This window comes from Babylonia areolata, chromosome 1 (genome assembly GCF_041734735.1).
Source record: "Babylonia areolata isolate BAREFJ2019XMU chromosome 1, ASM4173473v1, whole genome shotgun sequence".
NCBI lineage: Eukaryota > Metazoa > Mollusca > Gastropoda > Neogastropoda > Buccinidae > Babylonia > Babylonia areolata.
This window is the reverse complement of record NC_134876.1, coordinates 91,856,849-91,881,848: the sequence shown is the minus strand read 5'-3', so window position 1 is coordinate 91,881,848 and position 25,000 is coordinate 91,856,849. Positions and strand designations below refer to the sequence as shown.

The 25,000-nt window shown below is 43.1% G+C and overlaps 1 protein-coding gene across 1 annotated transcript in view; it reads right to left on the bottom strand.

The window, feature by feature from the left end:
- Nucleotides 1-25,000, bottom strand: part of LOC143294167 (membrane metallo-endopeptidase-like 1) — a 416,299-nt gene that overhangs the window by 89,718 nt on the left and 301,581 nt on the right. Inside the window, exons 3-6 of the mRNA XM_076605601.1 lie at nucleotides 24,667-24,784; nucleotides 6,438-6,554; nucleotides 4,336-4,499; nucleotides 106-192 (exon numbers count right to left, since the gene is read on the bottom strand). Of these exons, the coding sequence (XP_076461716.1) occupies nucleotides 106-192; nucleotides 4,336-4,499; nucleotides 6,438-6,554; nucleotides 24,667-24,784 (486 nt within the window). The remainder of the gene's footprint in view (nucleotides 1-105; nucleotides 193-4,335; nucleotides 4,500-6,437; nucleotides 6,555-24,666; nucleotides 24,785-25,000) is intronic.

Here is a 25,000-nt window from a genome sequence, read left to right as displayed (position 1 = left end):
AGAGAGAGAGAGAGAGAGAGAGAGGAGGAGGAGGAGGAGGAGGAGGAGGAGGAGGAGTGCACACCAGAAAACAGAAGTAGAAAACAGTCTGCATGTTTTTCTTACCTTTCGGGGACGAGAGTCCTCAGAACGGGAGAGCACGCTGTTTGGCGACTGCACAGGGTCACGATAGTCCGTCAGACGCGTGGCGATCTGTATCGTCAGAGAATGATGTCATGAAAGTTACACTTGCTTGACTGAAAAGAAGAGGGAAAAAAAAAACAAAATGAAATTATTCGAACGAAACTTCGACAAAAATACAGTATAACTATGGAGAGAGAGAAGGAAGAGAGACAAAGACACAGAGACAACCAGCCGCCGTGGCGAAGTGGTTAGCGTCGCGGACTGACGGCTGGGAGGACGCGGGTTCGAATCCCAGCGGAGGTGGGTTTTTCGGCCCGTGGCCGGCTCCTACCCAGAGTTGAGTGTGCTGTGGGCTTAAATGGGGAGACTGGGACCACACAGTCGAGTGTCATCCACTTCAAGGATGCGTCTTTGGGTGTGCTGCTCTAATTACTTGACCAACACTGCAAGTGTCTGTATCTCTCGGGCCTGGTTAACGCCGGGATATCATTATGACAGGAAGCGTAGAGGACAGCCTTGTCACGCAGTCCCAAACCAAAATGGACCTCCATGGCAACATCGTCATCGTCATCCTCCTCCTACATCATCATCAATATAGACAAAACAGTCTCAAAGTCTGTGGCCTTTCATGCCCTGCTCTCATGGTGACCTCAGTTTCGATACCCCTCCACTTCTGTGCTTGAGTCCTGTCAAAGTCTTCAGTGTCGGCAGATTCATGGGGGCTCTTGTTGGAGGGACGTGGTGGCGGTCTCCACTCTGGGAGGGACGCTCACTCAGTCTGGCTCCGCGACTAAGCCATTATTGTCGTTAGTAGGGGGCTTAGTAGGTGGTGTCCTAAGTACGTTAAATCAGAACAGGCACCACTGAACACGACCGAAGTAACTCAGCAGCAGTGCAGGGTCTCCTCTGGTGTGTGGCCTCCTGGCGACCTAACATCGATGGTTCCCTGCGGACTGCCGACACTGGAACTGTGACGGACGAACCCGGGTGTGGCCGTGTATGGGGGAATCTAAATGAGCGGCGTGGGAGTAACGCCACTGAACACAGAGAGAGGGGGGTGTAAGGATGGAAACAGTCAGTGGGAAAATTAGGGAGAGGAGAAGAGAGAGAGACAGAGAGACAGACAGACAGACAGACAAAAGGAAAGAAAGGGTGAGACAAAGAGAGACAGGGAGAGAGAGGAAAGAGAGAGAGTGAGACAAAGAGACAGGGAGAGAGAGGGGAGGAAGGGATTAAAACAAAACCAGTGAGAGGGAGACAGAGACAGAGAGAAAGGGAGGAAGGCATGGAAACAGTCAATGAGAGACAGACAGGCAGACAGAGAGAGGGAAGCAGAGAGAGAGAGGGGGGAGTCGGGGAGAGCGAAAGAAAGGCGATGGTGGAGATTCATCAAAGTCTACTGGGTGCATCCTTTCCTATACGATAAAGGGGGCCAGACTTGCCTCCGAATGATTGCATGTATCGCTGAATGCGGCTCAAAGCCATCTCGGGATGAAAGGCACCGTGAGACATTCATAGAGACGCGAGTTGAAGGAGGTCAGAAAAAGAGTTTTTGATTATTAAACCTTATTCTGAACACGTTCCCTTTGATAAAACACTACCATCAAAAGTGCAGTGGCAACATGTTAGACGTCAGATGTGATTTAACTCTCTCCATGCGAACGGCGAAAGAGACGACGTTAACAGCGTTTCACCCCAATTACCATCATCAAAATATTGCAAGCGTAAGGCTCTTATACTGAAGAGGTGAATGTTGACAGAGAATACCACAATTCTGACGACGGAAGCTAAAGGTTGGGTCATTCTAACACCCACTGGACATCCGAGGGGTCTGTGTAGAGGAGAAGAGAGGACTGGCCGTGCTGAGTGAGTTCTGAACACTTTCAGACGAAAATGAAAACAGATGAAAGTCCACAGCTTCCCCCACCCAACAGCTTTCTTTCAGTTGTTAAGGTCAGCGTATGTAGTACACTGCACCATCAACAAAAATAGATAACACTCCTCTCTTTTTTTTTGTAAATGTCAGTGTGGTCGTCATCACCTGATGCAACACAGCCCCCGAAAACACGCCATCACCATATCAACTCCATGCTACTCACTGCCGGTGGTCACTAGAAGCAGCCAGCCACCAACCAAATCCTGCTTCAGAAGAAGCTGCACCAGCTGCTGTGGACTCAACCCCATTGACTGCTGAACGTTTGATGGAAAGAAATCTTTGCGGTGTGATTTTTGAACCACTTCTTGCGAGGTTTTTATGCGGCGTGACTGACTTTGCTGAACAGTTGTTGTTGTACATTCTTCTTCTTCGTTCGTGGGCTGCAACTCCCAGGTTCACTCGTACGTACACGGGTGGGCTGTTTCGTGTATGATCGTTTTTACCCCGCCATGTAGGCAGCCATATTCCGTTTTCGGGGGTGTGCATGCTGCACATGTTATTTGGTTTCCATAACCCACCGAACGCTGACAGAGATTACAGGATCTTTCAACGTGCGTATGTGATCTTCTGCACGCTGAACAAAGAAATAATGCACCACTTCTTGTGCAGTTCTAAGTGACTGAGTGGTTTTGCTGAACAAAAAAAAAATTATAAATGCACCACTTCGTGTGCAGTTTTAAGTGATGTGACTGAATTTGCGGAACAAAATAATAATGCAGTCCAAGGAAGAAAAGGGTTAAGATGAAGAAATGGTGACCAACGTCCGGACCTTAATCTTAACCCTGTTGGGCAACAACAACAACAACAACAACCCACCCCCCCCCCCCCCCCCAAAATCAACTCGTCTGTAGCATTCAAGGGGTTAGTAGGGGGTGGGGCGGGGAGAGGGGTGGGGGCTGTTTTTTGGGGGGCTGTTCGATGTATGCGGCAGTGAAGAAAATACGACGAAAGAAAACACGACATCGAACAGACAGCAAAACAAAACCACCACCACTACAAAACGCTGTGAAAAGTCTGAACGAATCGACAGAAAATGTGAAGAAACATTATTTACGTAGCCCCATAAAACTTTTTTTTTCGGATAAAAATGGTTTCATAATTATAAGGTTTTAAATGTATCTAAAAGGCAACTCTTTCATTGTCAGTCGTGTGTAAATCTCGGGTTTTCGTGTTCACGAATTCGTTTGAAACCACCCCTAACATACCTTTGGGAGCAAGCAGTAGCGTCCGTGTGTCGTTACAGGAGTGAGTAATTCCACCAGCTCGAAACAAAACCGAAGGAACATAAGTCGTTCGTTCTCTGTCTCTGGACCTTGCATTTGGAATGAACGTCCTCTTTCACTTCGTCAGGTCTCCGCAATCAGCTCTTTCAAGTCTGGCCTTAAAACCCACCTCTTCACATGACAGCCTCCCTCCCCTGCCTCTTCCTTGTCTTCAGTTTCTTCAGATTTAGAGTTACGCATGATGTGAATGACTGGTGTGAAAGCGCTTAGATTTGTTTCTGCACAAGAGTCAGCACTATGTAAATATTATTATTATTATTATTATTATCATTGTTATATTATTATTATTTAAGTCCAGAAAGACAGACCGAGCAAACAACAGCATCAGCTACATATGAGAATACAGAAACAATATATTTTAGGGGAGAGCGTTTATTTGTTTTATCTTCATTATAACGTTCGTTAAGAAAGGGTGACTCACATGTTCAAATCCATTCCTGCTCACGTCCCTCGTGTAAAGCTAAAAGCCACGCATGGCGCTTTAATCCCCAAACTGCTGAAGCTTGGTCGAATGAGATCAGTGTTGCGTGAGTTTGAAAGGCAGTTAAAACTTTGTGTACTTTTTGATGGTGTAATTGCTGAACATAAGTAATGTAATCCAAAAAGGAAGATGAGTCGGCAATTTCCGCATTCTCCCACTGTGTTCTTTGCATTCAGTTTAGTTCTGACAGCGGAAAAATTGTAAATCTGTTTCGATACTATTGTTATATATAGTCTACATTTATTCCCCTGCCGAATGGCGTAAAGACGGCTAGTGAAAGAGTGGAAGGGGAAGTAATGTTGAGTATATATTACAATGTTAATAACCAATTTACAACTTTTTCCTGTCATATAAACGGAAAAAGTACAGGGGGTCCAAAATAGAGTGGTGACTTACATCCTGACCTTTAAGCTCTTTCTAATCTCATATTAACTGACGAGCACATTAAGCCATCAGCAGTCACAGAGGTTAATCACACAGTGTGCATATCTCTGCCCTAGCCAGTTACTCACCGACAGTTTCTTGGGCCCGTGGACGTAGAGTCTGAAGAAAGGACTGGCGCCGTACAGCTTGGTGACGTTGGCCACCAGCGAGGTGAGGTCATAGCGACCTGCAGGCTTCCCGCTCTTCGAGGTTGGCATCGTCAGCCCTCCCAGGCTCTCGATCACCTCCGACACTGAAAGCAGTATATAACGTACTGAGAAGTCTACCTCAGTAAATAGTCTTCGTGTCTTTGCTATTGTTTATTTGTTGTTGGTGGTGGTGGTGGTAGTTGTTGTGGTGGCGTTTTCCAGTCCCTGTTCATTTCTTCGTACAGTTTCAGTTTCACTTTCTCAAGGAAGAGTCACAGCGTTTGGACAAATCAATACACGCTACACCACATCTGTTATCCAGATACCTGACCAGCAGCATAACCCAACGCGCTTGTCAGGCCTTGAGTACATGCTTATATATTTGTATACCCATCAGAGTGGATTTCTTTTTGCCCTTTTGTTGCCATGGGTTCTTTTTTAGTGCGCCAAGTGCGTACTGCATATGGGACCTCGGTTTATCGTCTCAACGGAAAGACTAGACGCTCAGTTTGATTTTCCAGTCAAACTTGGGAGAAAGGGCGAGAGCGGGGATTCGAACCCACTCCCTCACGGACTCTCTGTATTGGCAACGGAGCGTCTTAACCATTCCGCCACCTTCCTCCGCTACAGTCGTAGAGCAAAGCTACCGAAAAGTAGGTATTCCGAACAACATTTCAATTTCTTCTGTTTCTCTTTTCTTTTTGTTTTTCTTTTTTTTCCATCACAAGATTTGTCTCTTTGTTATGTCAATGACACTACGTGTCCAAGGAAAAGTGTCCTGGAAAAGTGGAGTCATTTTGCTCCAACATAATTCCACTGAAATGGGTAGTATAGTGGCCGAGGTATGATGTGTTGATAGTCTGCGGTAAAACCAAGCTGCAGTTTCTCTCCAACGTTCTCGACAACACACAAGTTCAACTGAAATGCAGGTATTTCACAGTAAAGCCAGTTGCTTCTGTCCTGTGTTCTTACGGTGTGCGTGCGTTAAGCAGTAACACACAGTTCAAACATGTTTTGCACGTGCAAGGAGTGCAAACAAAAACAAAACAAACTAAACAAAGCAAAAAAACAATCTCCTGTGTTGCACGTGTCAAACGGAAAACTAATGGCGATGAGACATATTAACTGCCGTTCAGGATCACACTGATCGCTGCATGCGACGTGTGTGTGTGTGTGTGTGTGTGTGTGTGTGTGTTCAATTTCATTTTATGTCTGTCCACATTTAAGTGATATCAGACACACACACACACACACACACACACACACAAAGGAGGGGAAAGGAAAGGGATGAAAACAATACTATTCACAACATTAACTTAAACAACAATCTAACGACGAGAATAACTTTCCAACTTTAAAACATATAGGCGTATATATATATATATATATATATATATATATATATATATATATATATATATATATATATATATATATATATATATAATACCAAGTGTGTGTGTGTGTGTGTGTGTGTGTGTGCACCTTTCCACACATGAGTATCTGCCTGCGAACGTGTATATGCATGTACTTAAGTTGGGTTTTTTTTTGTGTGTGTGTGTGTTTTTAATGTGCATTGGCAGGGTGAGTGGCGAATGGGTTGTGAACGGCAAGCTCTAACTGCTCAAAAAGTCCTTGTAAATATGTTTTTGACTTTCGATGTTCATAGACTTTTCAGGTCCTGGTACTGCGTCTTGGACTATCTTCTTCTTCTTCTTCTTTTATCGTTCGTCGCCTTAGAGTATTATATAAAATTACTCACTGAATGTTTTCCTTTTTACACAATGGTTGATATATGAAAATAACATTAAAAGAATTAATGTACAGGATATTCAGTTATGACTGTCCTAATTTCACTTACGTGTTGTTGACAAAACAACAATTTACATAAGCTTTAAGAAGACAACAATGCGCTGTTTCAATTGGGAGAATGAGAAGGGGGGTGGGGCGAGGGGGGAGGGGGAGGGAGGGGTGGGTGGGCTTCCCAACAAAAAAACTAAAACATCGTTTTGATCTTGATCTGAATCCCTGGGAGAACTCACCAATAGTGCGTGTTCTCTCGTCCACAGTCCGAGGCCTGAAGAGACAGGAGCGGTAGAGGGTTCGGGCCTTGGTCACGTACACGCTGTCTTCCTTGGCGTAGGAGCTGGACAGGCGGTCTGCAGAAAGGAAAAGGCAAGCAAACTGAATCGTAATCAAGGATTAAAGTTTTTTTTTTTTTTTGCTGACTTTGCATGAACGACCTTTTGAAACACCACCACCGTTTGATTAGCGTAAATTAACCATTGTCCTTAGCATATGCTAAGGCTAATTAATTGTACAGCAAAACACACACACACACACACACACACACACACACACACACACACACACACACACACACACACACACACACACACACACACACACACACACACACACACACACACACAAAGATAGAATGGCTGCTACAGCTAACTCCCAGAGAAAATAAACAAAACTACAAACATATTGATAAACAGATAAATAGCATGTGGGTGGAGTTGACCGTCAGATCAAAGGGACAGAACTTGTATATGATTGATTCTGTAGAAATATTGTCCCAAAATCGCGGAGGCAGACTTCAGTGAGAGTTTATAAAATAAAAAAAAAGATTCCTCCAAGCCCAAACGCCCACAAAACTGTTTAAAAAAATGTTCCTGTTTTTTTTCTTCTCAAAAACGTAGAGTGTTTGGGGAAATAGAGCGCTTGGAAATCACTACAGGCACTGTCTTGACTACATTCCACTGTATTCGGCCCCCCCTTGAAGTTATTTCAGGGCAGGCCAGTTTGTTCACTCCACACCGTGCCTTATATAAGTCCCAACCCCTTTTTCCATTGAAATTTCTTAAGTACCAACCACCCCAAAAACGTGTTGCTGGTTGGGAGGTGTGGGGGTGGGGGTGGGATCGGGGGAGGGGGCGTGGGGGGTGGGGGGGGAGGGGGGGCGGTATTTTGTGGGCAGAACTAAAACGACTCCATCCCATGTACCAAAATTACGCCCCCGTGGAATTCTTTTCGGCTGGCCCCTGATACACTAGAAGCACCGTAGCAGAATCAGTTAGGCGTTGGATTTCTGTTCCAGTGTTTAACCGGTGATGAGGATTCGAGACCCCCGTTTCGGCATGGTGTTGTGTGTGTCTTTTGGGAAAGGCACTTTACTTCGACTTTTTCTTAATCCACCCAGGTATGAATGGGTACCTGACTTTGGTTGAGGAGGTTAATTAACTCACTCAGTACGGCCAGTCCTCTCTTCTCCTCTACACAGACCCCTCGGATGTCCAGTGGGTGTCTGAATGACCCAACCTTTAGCTTCCGTCGTCAGAATTGTGGTATTCTTTGTCAACATTCACGTCTTCAGTATAATAGCCTTCCGCTTGCAATATTTTGATGATGGTAATTGGGGTGAAACGCTGTTAACGTCGTCTATTTCGCCGTTCGTATGGAAAGAGTTAAAACAGCGGAAGAAGAAGATGGACCCCGCCTTCCATTGTCGAGCCACAGACACGGTTAACATGAATTCACTGCCCCGATGGCCGTTCAAGGCTATGGGGCCTTTAACCCTTCCAGTGCCGAGCCTATTTCATGACAGTATCAGTATCAGTAGCTCAAGGAGGCGTCCGTGCGTTCAGGTCAAATCCATATACGCTACACCACATCTGCCAAGTAGATGCCTGACCAGCAGCGTAACCCAACACGCTTAGTCAGGCCTTGAGAAAAGGCCTATAATAGTCAGGCCTATTCCATGACAACTATTTGCCAATGTTTTTTTTAGTCACGGAGGGTGATCATCTTTAAAAAGAAAAAAAAAAGGAAAAAAAAAGAATATAGTATGCATACTACCGAAAGAAAGTATTTACAACTTAAACTTTCCTGAAAATGAAAATGAACACACTATTCAATGATAAATTCGCATGAACTTAATGATTTTGAGATACTAGGACAATTCTTACAATGACTCACAAGGATATTTCTGTCCTGAGGCACTGAAGGTTTTTTTGTTTTGTTTTGTTTTTATCTAACTGAAGCTGAGTACACTCTATACGTGTTTACGCAGAGCAAATCTCGTACTGACTCTGACTGACTGTATGATTCAAAAAGAAAAGACACCAGCCCACACTGACTTATCATCATGGAGGGCTTTCATCATCAAAGATATGTTGGGGGTTGTTTAAATTAACTCACTTCTCCTGTGGTTTTGTTTTTGTTTTTGCTTGTTTGTTTGTTGCTGTTGTTTGCCCTTTTGGGGGGGATGAGGGGGGGGGGCGAGGAGGGGAGGGGTTAACAAACTCATTTGTTATGATTAATTTTACATTGAATTTATGGAGTCTTTTTGTGCTAACTCCACACCGGAATTACTTCGGGCCTTCCCTGTGGGGGGTTAACTTAGAGGTGGGGGTGAATCTGGGGAACCACACCGCAAGTTTGTCACGCCAGTTAACGCTGTTCCATGAGACTTGCTGAAGGTCATGATGACGCCAGAGACTTTAAGGACAGCCTGGTTGATTCCAGACAACATTGCGCTTTGTTGGTCCAGGAATCTGAGCCAAACGTCCAGACGTAAAAGTGGGTGATGCTTGATACAATGGCCGCAAGCGGGTTCCCCTCCTTTCCCTCTCTCTCTCTCTCTCTCTCTCTCTCTCTCTCTCTCGTGTATACACACTGAGTGAACAAACAGGCTAGCAAAAGCAATAACAATAAGCAACAAAAAAAAACCCAGACCTTTCACACAGCAGTCAGTATTCTTCCAGTACTCGATACCCCCGGTTCAGTCTTTCAGACTTACAATACGGGCAAGTAAAAAAACAAAACAAAAAAAAAACAACAAAAAAAACAACTACCCCCCCCCACCCCCAAAACAAAAACAAAACAAAACAAAAAAACAACAACAATAAAACAAAAAAACAAAAAACAAACAAACACAAACACAAAAAACCCCGAAAACATCAAACTTCTCTTTAGTGCCGTTTGTTACGAAATCTCTAAGTACTTTTCCGATGAACTATTGCCCCACTGACGTTGTCGCCATTTCTTAGATATCGTTTACCATCGATTGAGGCAAAGATGGCTCTCAAAGTGAACAAAGAATGTCCTCAGTCTGTTATTTGTTTGTCGACTGCTTTTGTTCTATTGTTATGAAAACAAGAAGCCCGCAGCGTCTCATGAGAAAGAAAACTAAAGACAAGAGGAGAAGCCAGTGCCTTTGTGAACTGTTCTCGTGTTTGATCGCGATGGGAGTGCGGTGAAAGTGCGAGGAAGTATGGTGGAGTGAAAGGGTACGGCACGCGCGCACTCAGACGCCCACACAGACACGCGCGCGCGCGCGCGCACGCACACACACACTGTGGTTCGTCCGTCGGGATCGACGAGGACCATCTAGTCATCCTGGGGGTGGGTGGGTTGGGCTCTGTGGGTGCGCGCACACACTCACACACACCTGGGGAGTTCAAACTGACGTTCCCTGTTATACGGTTATGCCAAATTATTTTTGTTTCAGATTGATTTTTAATCATTAAAAGCAACAAGCAGACTATTGCTCGGAACATACCCAAATTAGAGATGAAAATGGCCATAATCGCAGCAATGACAACAACAATAATAATAACTACTACTACTACTGAGAATAATAATAATAATAATGATAATAATAACAATAACAATGATAACCAGCAACAGAAACAAACAAAACAAAAATAAGAAACAGACCAAAGTGACAAACAAAAAAACAACAAAAAAAAACAAACAAAAAACAGTCACTACAAAACAGAAATAACAAAATGAAAAACAGAAATCATCAAGCAAATAAATGTGCTATATGGCAGGAAAATAACTAGGCTGTTTCTAAGAGGCCAGTCTTCAAAAGGCGGCCATTCGACGGTTTCAGACAGTTAGCCTACCAATTTGCACGAAAAAGTCGATATTGCCGTCTGACAATGTTATTCTATTTATTTTACACCTCAGAGGTGGAATCGGAAATTGAATGACCCTCTTTTTTTTGGTCACACTTCATTTCTTTTTTTTCTGTTTAATTGATTGATTGATTGATTGATGTGGATACTTCTATAGCGCCTATCCTCGGTCAGAGACCAAGCTCTAAGCGCTTTACATACACGGGGACATTTGCACCACAGGCTGCCTACCTGGGTAGAGCCGACTGACGGCTGCCACTGGGCGCTCATCATTCGTTTCCTGTGTCATTCAATCAGATTTCAGACGCACACACATACACACTCAGACAGACATGTAACATTTTACGTGTATGACCGTTTGTTTGTTTTTTTATTTACCCCGACATGTAGGCAGCCATACTCCGCTTTCGGGGGTGTGCATGCTGGGTATGTTCTTGTTTCCATAACCCACCGAACGCCGACATGGATTACAGGATCTTTAACGTGCGTATTTGATCTTTTGCTTGCGTATACACACGAAGGGGGTTCAGGCACTAGCAGGTCTGCACATATGTTGACCTGGGAGATCGGAAAAATCTCCACCCTTTACCCACCAGGCGCCGTCACCGAGATTCGAACCCGGGACCCTCAGATTGACAGTCCAACGCTTTAACCATTCGGCTATTGCTTTTTCTTTTTTTTAATTATGATTTAAATTTTTTTTTTTTACAATTGTTGAATCTCTTCTCTTGCTTTATTATGTACTGTTTTGTTCCACACTACTTTATTTGTGGAAAGGCAAACGGGTTAAACACGAAATATAAGGGTTTAAAAAAAAAAAAAAAAAAGAATAAGGTTGTGGTTGTGAAAGCACAAAAATCAAAGTAGCAAAAGGGAAAAAAAAACTATCAGATATGCACTCATCGCCAAGAAGCGATCCTTGCCAGGAAACACCAAATGAAATCTTGATGATCAAATTGCCATCGCAGCAAATTGTTCTGTACTGTAGAGCCTATTATCGGGTGTCCTTTATGTCTGTTAATCTTTATTTTCAAACATATTCATGAAAAAAAAATGGTAACCACCCATTAGACTGAAACTATATTTGAGCCTTCCACTTATACCAGAGGCTATTGAAGTTCGTAAAAAAAACAACAACAACAAAACAGAATCCTGAGAAATATCAGGGAAAGCTTTAAGTCCATATTCATTGTCCAGGATAGACTGACATGCAAAACAGCAAGCCTAGTTTAGCAAAGATGGAAACAGAAATTAAAAAAAAAAGATATATAGATAAACACACACACACACACACACACACACACAGATAGAGAGAGAGACAAACACACACACACACATATATATATATATATATATATATATATATATATATATATATATATATATTTATACATATTCTACACGGAGATTCCTCAGTCATCTTTAATTCTTTCTCGTCAACAAACAACGGAGACCTACCACCACCAGAGGTACCATTCAAAACAACAGCCTGCTACTACAGTAAATGAAGAACGGCGTGTAGCCTGGAATACCGCTCAAACCAGCCACCCACAAAACCCAGTTCCTCAGCTACTCATCTTTGAATGCAAGCCATCATCTGCCAAGCCTTCAGGGGCTGTCAATGTGAAGGGTTCTTGGATGCTTCCATTAGGACGGCAAATAAACCTTTCCTCACTCCCTTCTGCTTCAGGGTCCTTGTCCACTCCTGGAGTCTCCTGAGAGGTGTGTCCCATATGCTAAACTTTTCACTTACTGTGGCTGGACGGGTCTTTGGGTGGTGAGTTGGCAGACACCTAGGGCACAGAACATGTTGGCGAAAGTTTCACAAGTTGACGTCTGAGTGGCCGAAAACTCTGTCCAAGGAAAAAGGGGGGACGGGAGTGGGGGTGGGGGGCACGGGGGGGGCGGAGGGGGTGTGTGTGATTGGGCCCTTGAGTGTGTGGCGCTTTGCCCCTCCACACGGCTGTAGCGTGCTGAAGTGTGTGGCACCGTGAGTGCGCATTCTTATCATCAGAACAGCTTTAACAATTTGCTGAATATCAGATGCTGCGACATCTCTCTTGCCATGACGATCAAATTCGAAACAGAGCGGCCGTTTAATGTCAGATCTAATTTCTTGGTCTTTCAAGCTCTCAAGACAAAAGAAAGACAGAGGAAGTGCAATAAAAGGAAATTCCGAACAAAGTTTCATATTCGGCTGATACTTGTGTTATCTTGTGTTGTTACATCTTGTGTTACCACAAAGACTGCGGATAGAGGGCAACCAAATCCCAGGGTGAATTAAGGAAAACGGTTACAGACTCAATGCCAACAGGATAGACGAGATGATGTACGAGATTACAACTCATTCAAGCCCTTTGCTATTGGTACATATTACCTATGCTTTCAATGGCCATTAATAAATTTTGGTAATTAAACATAGACATGGACCAGAAGATGAAAGATATTGCGATTGGAAGCGGTCACCATCACAGAAACCAAGCAACCCTCAGCTTTTTTCATTTCAGCACTTCACATTCAGTTACCAGGCGTACTATTGAAAAGCATGCTGTCATGGTAATTGAATTACCATGTACCCCAAGTAAAATACGGACCAGCAAAGTACAGTCCAGTTCCTCAGTTACCCATTTTTGAATGCACACCGTTACCTACTGCACGTGTGCTCAGCTTTCGAACCCTCAGGGGCATCCAGAGTGAATAGTTCGTGAGTGCTGCCATTACCATGGCAAATAAACGTTTCCTCATACAATTCCGCGCAGGGTCCTTGTCCACTGTTGGTGTCTCCTTTTGAAGACGTCCTCGAGGTGCTGAGCTTCTTTCAGCGTGGGTAGCGAGTGAGCACAATTCAGCAGCTAAAATATCTTGGGGGTGGGGGTGGAGTGTGTGGGCGTTTCCAAGCTTTGGTGTGTGAGAAGCCGAAAATCTTTCTCGGGGAAAGAGGTATGGATGCCTTCAAGTGTGTGGCGTGATGCCTATGCGGTCGTAACGCGCTGAAGTATATAGCAGCGTGGCATGTACATCTTGAATATAATGAATGAAGAGAAATAAAAATTAAAAAATTGGAGATTGATGCTACATACCTGGCAATATTTAGAACATAATATTCAGAAAAAACACCTCGGCATGAATAATAATAATGATAGTATTTATATAGCGCTGAATCTTGTGCAGAGACAATCAAAGCGCTTTCACACCAGTCATTCACACGCTTGCATAACTCTAAAACTGAAGAAGAATCTGAAGACAAGGAAGAGGCAGGGGAGGGAAGCTATCTTGTGAAGAGGTGGGTTTTAAGGCCAGGCTTGAAGAGCTGAGTGCGGAGACATGACGAAGCGAAAGAGGAAGTTCATTCCAAATGCAAGGTCCACAGACTGAGAAAGAACGGCGTCCAACAGTGAAGTGTGGGAGATAGGCATCCATATATCTGCAGTAGTATTCAAAGGACTGTGAAGGGATATTTAAAAGAAGTACAATAAGTATCACTTGGCATTATAATCCATTCTTTTCATTCCTGCCAAACGCAAAGAAAGCTCCATTTATCAGGCTGGAAACACCTACCATGACACTAATGAGAATCTCCCCCTTCACGTGTCATCATACTTACCATGACACTATCACATCTGATACTACTACTACTAGTGCTGCTGCTACTGCTACTGCTACTACAACAAATAATAATGATTGGTTGTAGTTGCTGAGGCAGTAGTAGTAGTTCACATATTTAGCTGTGCTGTTGTGATTTTTGCCACATCCACAAATTGTCTGCTCCACAAGGGATCACAGCTTCCCTCGTTTCTTTCTTTCTTTCTATCTTTCTTCCTCTTTTTCTTCCTCTCTTTCTTTTTTTCTTTCGAGCTTGCTTCCATTTCTTCATTTTTGATCTGTCTTTATTAATTCAAACTTTATCTATTCATATATTAATACTTGTTTACCTTTCTTTTCTTTTTTTCGAACAGCTTATCCGAACGAATGTGATTCAGAAGTTAATGAGGAATTTCGTTCAGTAGGTCACTTCAGGTGTGTGTGTGTGTGTGTGTGTGTGTGTGTGTGTGTGTGTGTGTGTGTGTGTGCGTGCGCGCGCGCGCGCGCGCGCGTGTATGTGTGTGTGTGTGTGTGTGTGTGTGTGTGTGCATGTGCGTGCGTGCGTGAGTGCGTGCCTGCTTGTATGTGTGTATTGGAGAGGGGGTGGCGGGGGGTGCGAATCACTGTCAAGTCAGGAAAGTGATCTGACCTTCGTCGTTCAGCATGCGATAACATAATCATATCGATGCAAAATGTGTTGACCAGTCATGAAACAACAGGATCCATCACTGATAAAATAATAAGCACAAAGGAAAAACTGACCAAAAAAAAAAGTAATGATACAGTTGGAAACAGAAAGCACAAAGAACAATAAAAAGGAACATGTACATCGAAACAGAACAAAACAACATCCACAAAAATACAAACACACAACCTCTCGATCAGTTAATGAACATGGACACGTGGATAATGACAGATGAAGTACAAAACCGCTCAATAACATCAACAAACACACTACCGATGAAAAACAAAAAAATCTACAATAATCTTAAACGGTACAAAACAACAACAACAACAACAACAAAACAAAACAATATATCACCCCCCCCCCCCCCCCCCCCCCTCCCCGTAATCACATTATTTTTTTTACAGACCAGTTCCGTCCATCATTCCCACAGTTTGTCAAACGTAATCCTACAATTCGTCATAAAAACAACCAGTCAATTACCACGCCATTTTCCCTTGAGACCATGAGTCAACTATTATCGATGAATGAATGGCGACAGAACCACGACAAAAACAGCTGCGTGCCCGCACGAAACGTTCTCTTAAAGAGTGCCACATGTGAGAACAAGTCTCGACAGTTAGTGTCAGCACGAACACGAAGGATAGATGTCGAATAGTGGACTGAGTTTGTAATAATAATAATAATAAAAAAAAGAGACATTACATACAGTATAATGTTAATGGGCATAGTCATGGCAATAAATATTACATGCAGAGTTAGCACAGGTCTGTGGAATATATCAACACTAATAATAGTTTCGATTAAACATATGTTCATTATGTGTACATGATGAGAAGAAATATGTTTAAGGGCATGCCCACTGGTTCCCTGATACCGGATTTTTTTTCTCTGTTTCTATTTGCTATACCATTGTTTCTGTCTTGCGCGAATCAAATAACCATTTCTCATTGTCTATGTACATACATATGTACATACAGGCAGTAAGGCATACACACACACACACGCACACACACACACACACACACACACACACACACACACACACACACACACACACACACACACAGAGCACATTTCCCTTTCTCGCATGTCATCATCAGCAATTTTTTGTCCCCCCCCCCCCCCCCCCCCACATGGAAATGTTGGCAGTTGTGTTACAATAATAAAGCGACCAACAGACCGTGCTTCATGGTATGCAAAAACTAGAATGGCAATATGCCATTATTCTTAGAGTTAAGGCCCCGTTTTGACCATTATTTGGATTCCCATGTTTGTCCATTTATTCTCCTGGTGTCTGCTGGTGATATCTAGAGGCTGTTAAAACTGTTTACAATAGATCGGAGTTAAGGACCAATAATAAGATTTCTGACGCCCAAAACGTCTAAAAAGAAGTTTCAAAAGTTGACGTCTGAGAAACTAAAACTATTTCAAGAAGAGGTACAGGGGCGGTTAAAAGTATGGCGTTTTTTGTCACTCCCTACGACTGATGCATTCTGAGGGCGTATTTTGTCGGGATAACTTCAACTGACAGCTAAATGGACGCAGCCATTATCGCCCCCCCCCCCCCCCGCGCCGCCCCCCCTCCCCTCCCACCCCCCTTGAAGGACTCGGACTCCAGTGCATAGATGTTTTAATGTTGGCCAAGTACAAGTCTGCAATATTTGCACAAGCTGGTGATTTCATATCAGGTTTACATCTGATTTTAAGAGATACTTACATTATTCAACCAGCTGTGTGAGGGACAACAATGCACGAAATAAACAATAATTCCATATTACTATCCTTTGCAAAATTCCCATGCATTCTTAAACAGGCAACCAAGAAGGAATTCGACTGTTTCATTCATCAAAGCTTGTTTTGTTATCTACCTCTCAGGATCTTCTTTACCATTAAGTTTCTGAACATATTTGATAAACATCTATATGACAATAATACCAGTATATCTATACCTATCATGGATGACACGGGGATTGGATCAATCATATTTTAACAGTCTACATGTCTCCTCTATACGTTCGTGTCAAACATGTATTTTGCTTTTACCTTAGCGCTTCCCACGGTTATCTCAACAGAGTAAACCCAATTTTGTTAACTCTGTATGGGTTTGTAACAGTGTGTAAAAGAGTAAGAGTGAAAATATCAATTATATTCACAGATAAGGAAAGAAGTGTATAGAGGGGGAACACTCACGCTCTGTGTGTGTGTGTGTGTGTGTGTGTGTGTGTGTGTTTCTGTTTGTCTGTCTGTCTGTCTCCGTCTCCCTGTCCCTCTGTCTATCTCTGTATCTTTGTCTCTGTCTTTGTCTGTAGGACTGAAAGTAGACACCATTACCAAAAAGAGACTGCACAGCCGTCCAGCCCTAGGGGGCCATGTGTGTGAAGGTTCTTGGAAGCGTTTTTTTATTACGATGGCAAACACAGAGCAAGGATAGAGACCGACACACACACAAAAAAAGGGAAGCTTCTTCAGCCATATTCTATTCGACAACTCTCTCTTATCAACTCTCCACCCTCAGCCATCCATCTCATGTACCATTCAAACATAAAGCCCACTACCCCAGCAATATATATTTTATGTGCAGCCCAAATAAAGTCCGTACCGTCCATACAAACCCACGTTCCTCAACTTACTATCTCTAAATAAAAACGATCATTGACGGCGTCTCTGCTCCGCATTCGAGACTGGAGGGCCATCTGTGTCAAAGAGTTCTTGGGTGCTTCCATTACGACATCAAATAAACGTTTCCTGGCACGTTTCCGTGTAGAGTCTCTGTCCGATCTTAGTGTCTCCTGATGACAACTCCAAGCTGCTAAACTTATCCAAGTCGCCCACAGCTGTGAGGCCAAGAAGCAGATCTCAAAGGCCCAAACGTCTTGAAGAGAGTTTCACAAGTTGAAGTCTGAAAAGCCAAAAATCTTCTTCTTCTTTTTTTATTTTTTTAAAGAGAAGTGTTGAATGGGAGGCTCTTGAGCGCACGGCGCTTCGCCACTCCACGCGACTGTAGCGTGCTGAAGTGTGTGCATTTTGCTGGGAGAACTTCAACTATCCAGGGAATGGATTCAGAGATTTCTCTCCCTTTGCCAGGAGAATTTCCAGGTTCAGAACACACGAACGAAAGAGTCGCGTTCAAATACCAGTGGACTGACGTGAAGAAGTTGGACAAACAGAGCTAAAGAAGTCACTGTCCAGTATATATCCAGTGTTTATTATATATCAAATCGATTATGTGAGCTATATGAAAACATAGAAACGATCCAATGTCATAAACAATGGAAAACCAACCAATTATAGCAGGAACACGTCTAATAATCTTTAAACGATTACAAGCAAGCAAAATACATTACACATATTCCTTTGCAAAAACATGCACGCTTTTAAGTAGGCAATTGGGATGGAATGCAATTATTATTTCATTGAACACCCATGTTCGTACACAATGTATGATTTTCAAGGTTTTGTATAATTGTGTTTGAACAAAATCTAATATGACGACAATACTCTTGTGTTATGATGATCAATAAAAATATAAAACAGAGACTAGTACACATCAAATGATGCGGTAAGGATTACTGACAAGAAAGCAATACCAAGAAAACCAAAGAAACTCACTCTATCTTAATCAATGGAGAAAGACATATCTTAACCCTTTCACAAATGACACTGGTTTCTAAACCAAACCTGACTGTGGATCCCTCAGTTAGTTGTGGTAACTTTTCTTGCAGTTCTTCACACAAAATAGCACGAGTCAGTTACCAAGGATTTTTTTTTTCAGAGACATAGCATTAATTGTTACCGATGTATGAATGGCGACAGACATGGAGCAAATATGCTGGAATCTGCCCGAAGCATTCCAATGAAGAATCCAGATGAGCTTATCAGGCGCGACAGTCATTGTCGACACGAAGGAGAAAAAGAAAAGTTCATTGATTGATCCGGTCAAGAAATGTGGCATTACCCGCACTCTTTACAAAGAATACTTTAAAAATTAATGTGCAATACATAATTTTCAGCACTGGTGATGAATCGGTAATAATGTAATGGTGTGGACCATGAGGGTAGGAGTTACGTTTACCTATGAGGATAGGACAATGCACAGTGTATTTCTTTCAGTACATTACACCCCCCCCCTCCATACACACACACACTCACACACAGCCACAGACACACACGCACACACGCACACACACACACACACACACACACACACACACACACACACACACACACAAATATATATATATATATATATATATATATATACCACTCACACACAAACACATGCACACGCACATACACAGACGCACATATAAAGACGGGCATGCGCAAATGGACACACACACACACGCATGCACGCACGCACGCACGCACGCACACACACACACACACACACACACACACACACACACACACACACACACACACCTCGCAGTCTACTATCTGAAAAACCCGTCGGCCCAAACAGGAAAATTACATTTAATGTATAAGGAACTGACTTCCAGACACCAATTATATTACTATTACTACTACTACTACTACTGATAATAATAATAATAATAATAATAATAATAATAATAATAATGATAATAATAATAATAATAATGGCAATGCTCCGGAACAAAAGGTTTGATATTTCCCCTCTATCTTTCGTATGCATTACGGGTTTTTCTCCGATCGTAATGCTTCCAACGCCCAACTCAACTTTGTAATCATTGTGTGGCAGTTTGTGTGAAAGGCAGTACACCAAAAAAACAGTTAAAGTGAAAGCACCAATCCTATTTACAGATAAAGAGAAGGAAATAAGAACAAAAAGAAAAGAAAAATATTTTGGCAAACAGAGAGAACAAACTCTAAACGGAAAGCTTATTCGAACCATGCCACATTTCTGTCCCTTCCACACTTCAATCATGACTGACCCAAGCCACAGGGCGTACCATCCAAAAATACAGCGCCCAGCTACCACGGTAATTGATTTTCAGTGTAGCCCAAATAAAACACAAACCAGCCAAACAAACTCCCGGTTCCTCGGCTTCCCATCCCTGAATGCAAGCCGTCATCGACTGCTTTCCTGCTCTACCGTCCAGCCATGGTAGGAGGGACCTTCAGTGTGAAAAGTTCTTGGGTGCTTCCATTACGACCGCAAATAAACTTTTTTCTCTCGCGCGTTTCCGTGCAGGGTCCTTGTCCGATCCTAGTGTCTCCTGATGACATCTCCAAGCAGCTAAACTTCTTTCAGCGACTGGGGGAGAGTGGGGTGGGGTGGGGGAAGGGGGAGGGGGAGACTGGGTGGCCGGTAAGCAGATTCCTAAGGCCTGAAACGTCTTGGAGAGAGCTCCACAAGTTGACGTCTGAGAAGCCGAAAATCTGTTTTGAGGAGTATGGTGAATTGGTCTTTGAGTACGCGGCGCTATGCCCCTCCACGCGACTGTGGTGTGCTGGAGTGTGGGACACTGTAGGGTGTGCATTCTGGAGACGGGGCTTTAACTAAGTGCTGAATGGATGCAAAAAATTGCTTTCCAAAAGCAGGCGAAAATCTCGAACCGGCGGGTTTAATGTGACAGTGTAGAGTGGAAAGGTGGTATAGGTGGGTCATATTAATTTGCCATATTGACAGGACAAGGTCCATCTTCAGGACAAGAGAAAGTTGAAAGATTTAAGATCAGAGACCATGTCAAGGATACAACATGAGGGCAATCGCGAGGCGGACATGTGCTAGAATTAAAAAGACTGAACTGATCATTTCATATTCCGTTCAAGTGTCTAAGATGTTTCCAAGCAACCAGTTGTTACACGCCTGTCTATCCGTTCATCTATCTATCTATCTATCTACCTGCCTATTCTTTTTCACTTTAATTCTTTTTCAAGAGCGACATACCAGTGACTGTAGACATCCATTTGAATCATTCATGTTCACATTTGAATGTTATCATTTTAAAGTCCTTTCAAGAAATCTTCTTTCTTTCATCTCTAATATCCTGCTTCTGTCGTAGGAAATGTTTGTTCGTTTGCGCTTTCATTCGCTCTTTCTTTCGTTCCTTTTTCGTTCAAATTTCCTGTCTTCATTCCGTCCTTGGTTTGTTTCTTTCTTCAGTTTCCCCTTTTCTCAGTGCATGCATTCCTTCACCCCTAGGTTTCTCACCACATTCCCTCCATCATTTCTTTTTCCTTCCTTTTTTTCTGTATTTCTTTCTTTCGTTACTTCTTTCTGTAGTTTTCTTATCCTCACATTCTTCCCTTTACGTCAATATTTATCTCAAAGTCCAACATCCACACACACGCAATGTACAGTGGAAGGGTGAGGAAGGTTGGTTCAGTCTGGGTTGTCATCTCAATACTCTGACTTCATCACTCAGACTAATTTGGCAACTAACTGTGGAGTGATGGCCTAGAGGTAACGCGTCCGCCTAGGAAGCGAGAGAATCTGAGCGCGCTGGTTCGAATCACGGTTCAGCCGCCGATATTTTCTCCCCCTCCACTAGACCTTGAGTGGCGGTCTGGACGCTAGTCATTCGGATGAGACGATAAACCGAGGTCCCGTGTGCAGCATGCACTTAGCGCACGTAAAAGAACCCACGGCAACAAAAGGGTTGTTCCTGGCAAAATTCTGTAGAAAAATCCACATCGATAGGAAAAAACAATTAAAACTGCATGCAGGAAAAAATACAAAAAAAAATGGGTGGCGCTGTAGTGTAGCGACGCGCTCTCCCTGGGGAGAGCAGCCCGAATTTCACACAGAAAAATCTGTTGTGATAAAAAGAAATACAAATACAAATGTGTACCAACATGCTTATCATTCGTTTTTTGACGGCTGGCTAATTCTAGCACTACTCCCACCCCTTTCATTTCTACATTCCCCTCGCCATCCACCCCCACCCCGCAACCCCTCTCCCTGCCTCAAACAATACACAAGCTCATGCTACTCAACCACGCGCGCAAGACTCTAAGACACGTACGTTCACAGAACTATGCCACGACTACCGTTCCCGGCACCTCGTCATGATTAATTAATCAACTGCGAGTCTTCTGTTATATATATATATATATATATATATATGATAGTCAGTCGTGTCCGACTATGACCATCAGAACAGCAGAGGAGGCAACTGCTGTTCCGACTATTTGGGCTGGAATTTGATTATAGTGGAGAGTGTCTTGCCCACGTTACATCCCCACTCTCTCGGCCAAGAGGGTTTTAGGACAGTCGGCGTTGGGATCGTTCCCAAAGGCCAACTTGCCCACAAAGCTGCAGCACTAAGAGCCAGTGCAATTTTGCCTCCTAGTTTGAGAGTCATAGTCCTTCACAAAAAGACTAAGCTGTAAATGATTTCCCATTGACTGGAGAAACCATTGATAATACAGCTCTCACTTTGCTGTTGGCCCAAATGGAAACTTATGTCAATCTGTGATATACTGTTAAACGCTCGATGATCAACATTGTGATACGGGGGTAGCCAGTACTTTGTGGCGACGATGTATGAAAGGCGGCAGGAATGGCGGAATAACGCAACACGCAACTCTCTGATGCAGAGTGTCCGAACTGAGAATTATGGACGACAGTCATTATTTCTTGACGATTTCGTGGGGGGTGTGGTGGGGGTGGGGTGGGAGGTTGGGGGGGGGGGGGAAGCGGTTGGTTGGAAGTGAGAATAAAGAAAGAAAGTCAAGGACAATGGGTGATGTTGAAAGAAATCCCATGTGCTGAAGCGGATCTAGAATCTTTTTTTTAAACATTTTTTAAATTCCATTTTGATAGGTTGACATTTTACAACAACAACAGCATATTAATGGACATTTATAAAGAAGAAAAAACAAACAAACAACAAAAAAAAACAAAAAACAAACAAACACCATAAATACTCTGACAGAAACAGCCAAGCAGCTGGATTATACACTGGTTGGTTATCATCATGGAGTATTATCATTCATTTCTTAAGATCTCACACAAGCTGTCAAGGAATACAAACTTTCAAGTATCTTAGAACACGTTCATAGCAAGTGAACACCTCAATCATTTCTTATGAATATCAATAAAAAGAAAATAAATATGGGCGGTTATTTTTCGAAGGATCTAGGTTCTGATAATCGAGTGATGAAGCATTTACAACGATGAAAATAGTTTCCACGTGTACACATGGTGTCTTTTACCCATACGCTGACAAAGACACGTGCATATACACATTCAGCCATATAACACCGTAAGATAAATTAAAACACAACAGAACGCTTTGCGGGCACTCATAGACATACAGGCGGACACAGACACAGGCACACATACACACAGACATATCACACACACACACACACACACACACACACACACACACACACACACACACACACACACACACACACACGTATAAACACATATAATGCGTGTGAATGCGTCAGTTCAATAAATACACCAATCACAAAATCCTCAACTATTGCCGACAGAATGCAGCACATTCTTATCTGTGGTGGCTTTCAAGGCCGTTAGCTCTTCATTTGTAGACCTCCCAAGAGCTCCGACAACCATCTCTGTTTTGTGATTGGTCACCGGTTTGGCAAGCTTGTTTTTTTTTTCTAATTAACATACCATTTTTGTCTGCCTGAAGTTAACAACAGACCTAATCCAAGTTTGGTTTTAAAATATCCAAACTTGACACAGTGCTGCTTGTGAGCTTCATCTTCTTCTTCTTCTTCTGCGTTCGTGGGCTTCAACTCCCACGTTCACTCGTATATACGTGAGTGGGCTTTCACGTGTATGACCGTTTTTACCCCGCCATGTAGGCAGCCATACTCCGCTTTCGGGGGTGTGCATGCTGGGTATGTTCTTGTTTCCATAACCCACCGAACGCTGACATGGATTACAGGATCTTTAACGTGCGTATTTGATCTTATGCTTGCGCATACACACGAAGGGGGTTCAGGCACTGGCAGATCTGCACATATGTTGACCTTGGAGATCGTAAAAATCTCCACCCTTTACCCACCAGGCGCTGTCACCGTGATTCGAACCCGGGACCCTCAGATCGAAAGTCCAACGTTTTAACCATTCGGCTATGGCGCCCGTCTTTGAGCTTCATCAAAGCTGAACAAAATGGAGAAAGGACAGACGGATAGACAGACAGAACACATTGGCCTATACTTGTCACAAAGGTTGAAACAACCACAGCAAGACTAACCAAGCCAGAAAAGACCAGACAATCCGTTATGGTGTCAGATATCATAACTATTATGTGTTTTTGTTTGATTTATTCTCACGGCGTGAATTTCCCTATGTTTTGTTGTTGTTGTAATCTGTCACGTACGACGGGCGCAATAGCCGAGTGGTTAAAGCGTTGGACTGTCAATCTGAGGGTCCTGGGTTCGAATCACGGTGACGGCGCCTGGTGGGTAAAGGGTGGAGATTTTTTACGATCTCCCAGGTCAACATATGTGCAGACCTGCTAGTGCCTGAACCCCCTTCGTGTGTATATGCAAGCAGAAGATCAAATACGCACGTTAAAGATCCTGTAATCCATGTCAGCGTTCGGTGGGTTATGGAAACAAGAACATACCCAACATGCACACCCCCGAAAACAGAGTATGGCTGCCTACATGGCGGGGTAAAAACGGTCATACACGTAAAAGCCCACTCGTGTGCATACGAGTGAACGCAGAAGAAGAAGAAGAAGAATCCGTCACATACCATTTTGCATGTAGAATTTCAAATCTGCGCCTTGGGAAGAAACAACATCTTGGTGAACTTTTCATCATACAGGCACATTTGCAGACACATAAGCACACAGAGAAACGTTATGCAAAGTTGATGATTTCAACTGTAATCCTTGTTCATATTCACCTGATTGTCATGGAAACGATCACATTCAGCTGGAACTCTCTTTCCTCGTGAAGAAACAGACGTGATGTTGTCCGATGGAAAACGATGCTGATGAAGACAGACATATGTTGGCGATGAGGACGACAACGACGATAAAGATCATTACAACGAAGACCAGGACGACGACGACGACGATGATAATGATGATGATGGTGATGATGATGAAGATGACGACGATGATAATTATAACATTACGATGAACGTGAAGAACTCACCGATGGCAAACCGCCTGTAATGCTGAATGATTTCTTCCGGGTTTTCCCTGATCCGTGTGCTGAACCAGGACAGGTAGGTCTTCTCTGTGTAGCCCCCACAGGCGTACTGGTAAAAATTCTGAAACAGACGGGAGAGAAAGAAAATAAATACTTAATCGTCTTTTGGTTTCTTTTTGTTTTTGCTTCGTTTTGTTTTGTTTTCAACCTTTCTTTTGCTTCTTTTTTTTCTGGGAGAGGTAATGCACTTAGAGCTCACTTTAAATCAAAGCAACATACCTGCACTCAATAAAGGTTATTTCTTACGATAATGGTGATCATAATGCCGATTATTATT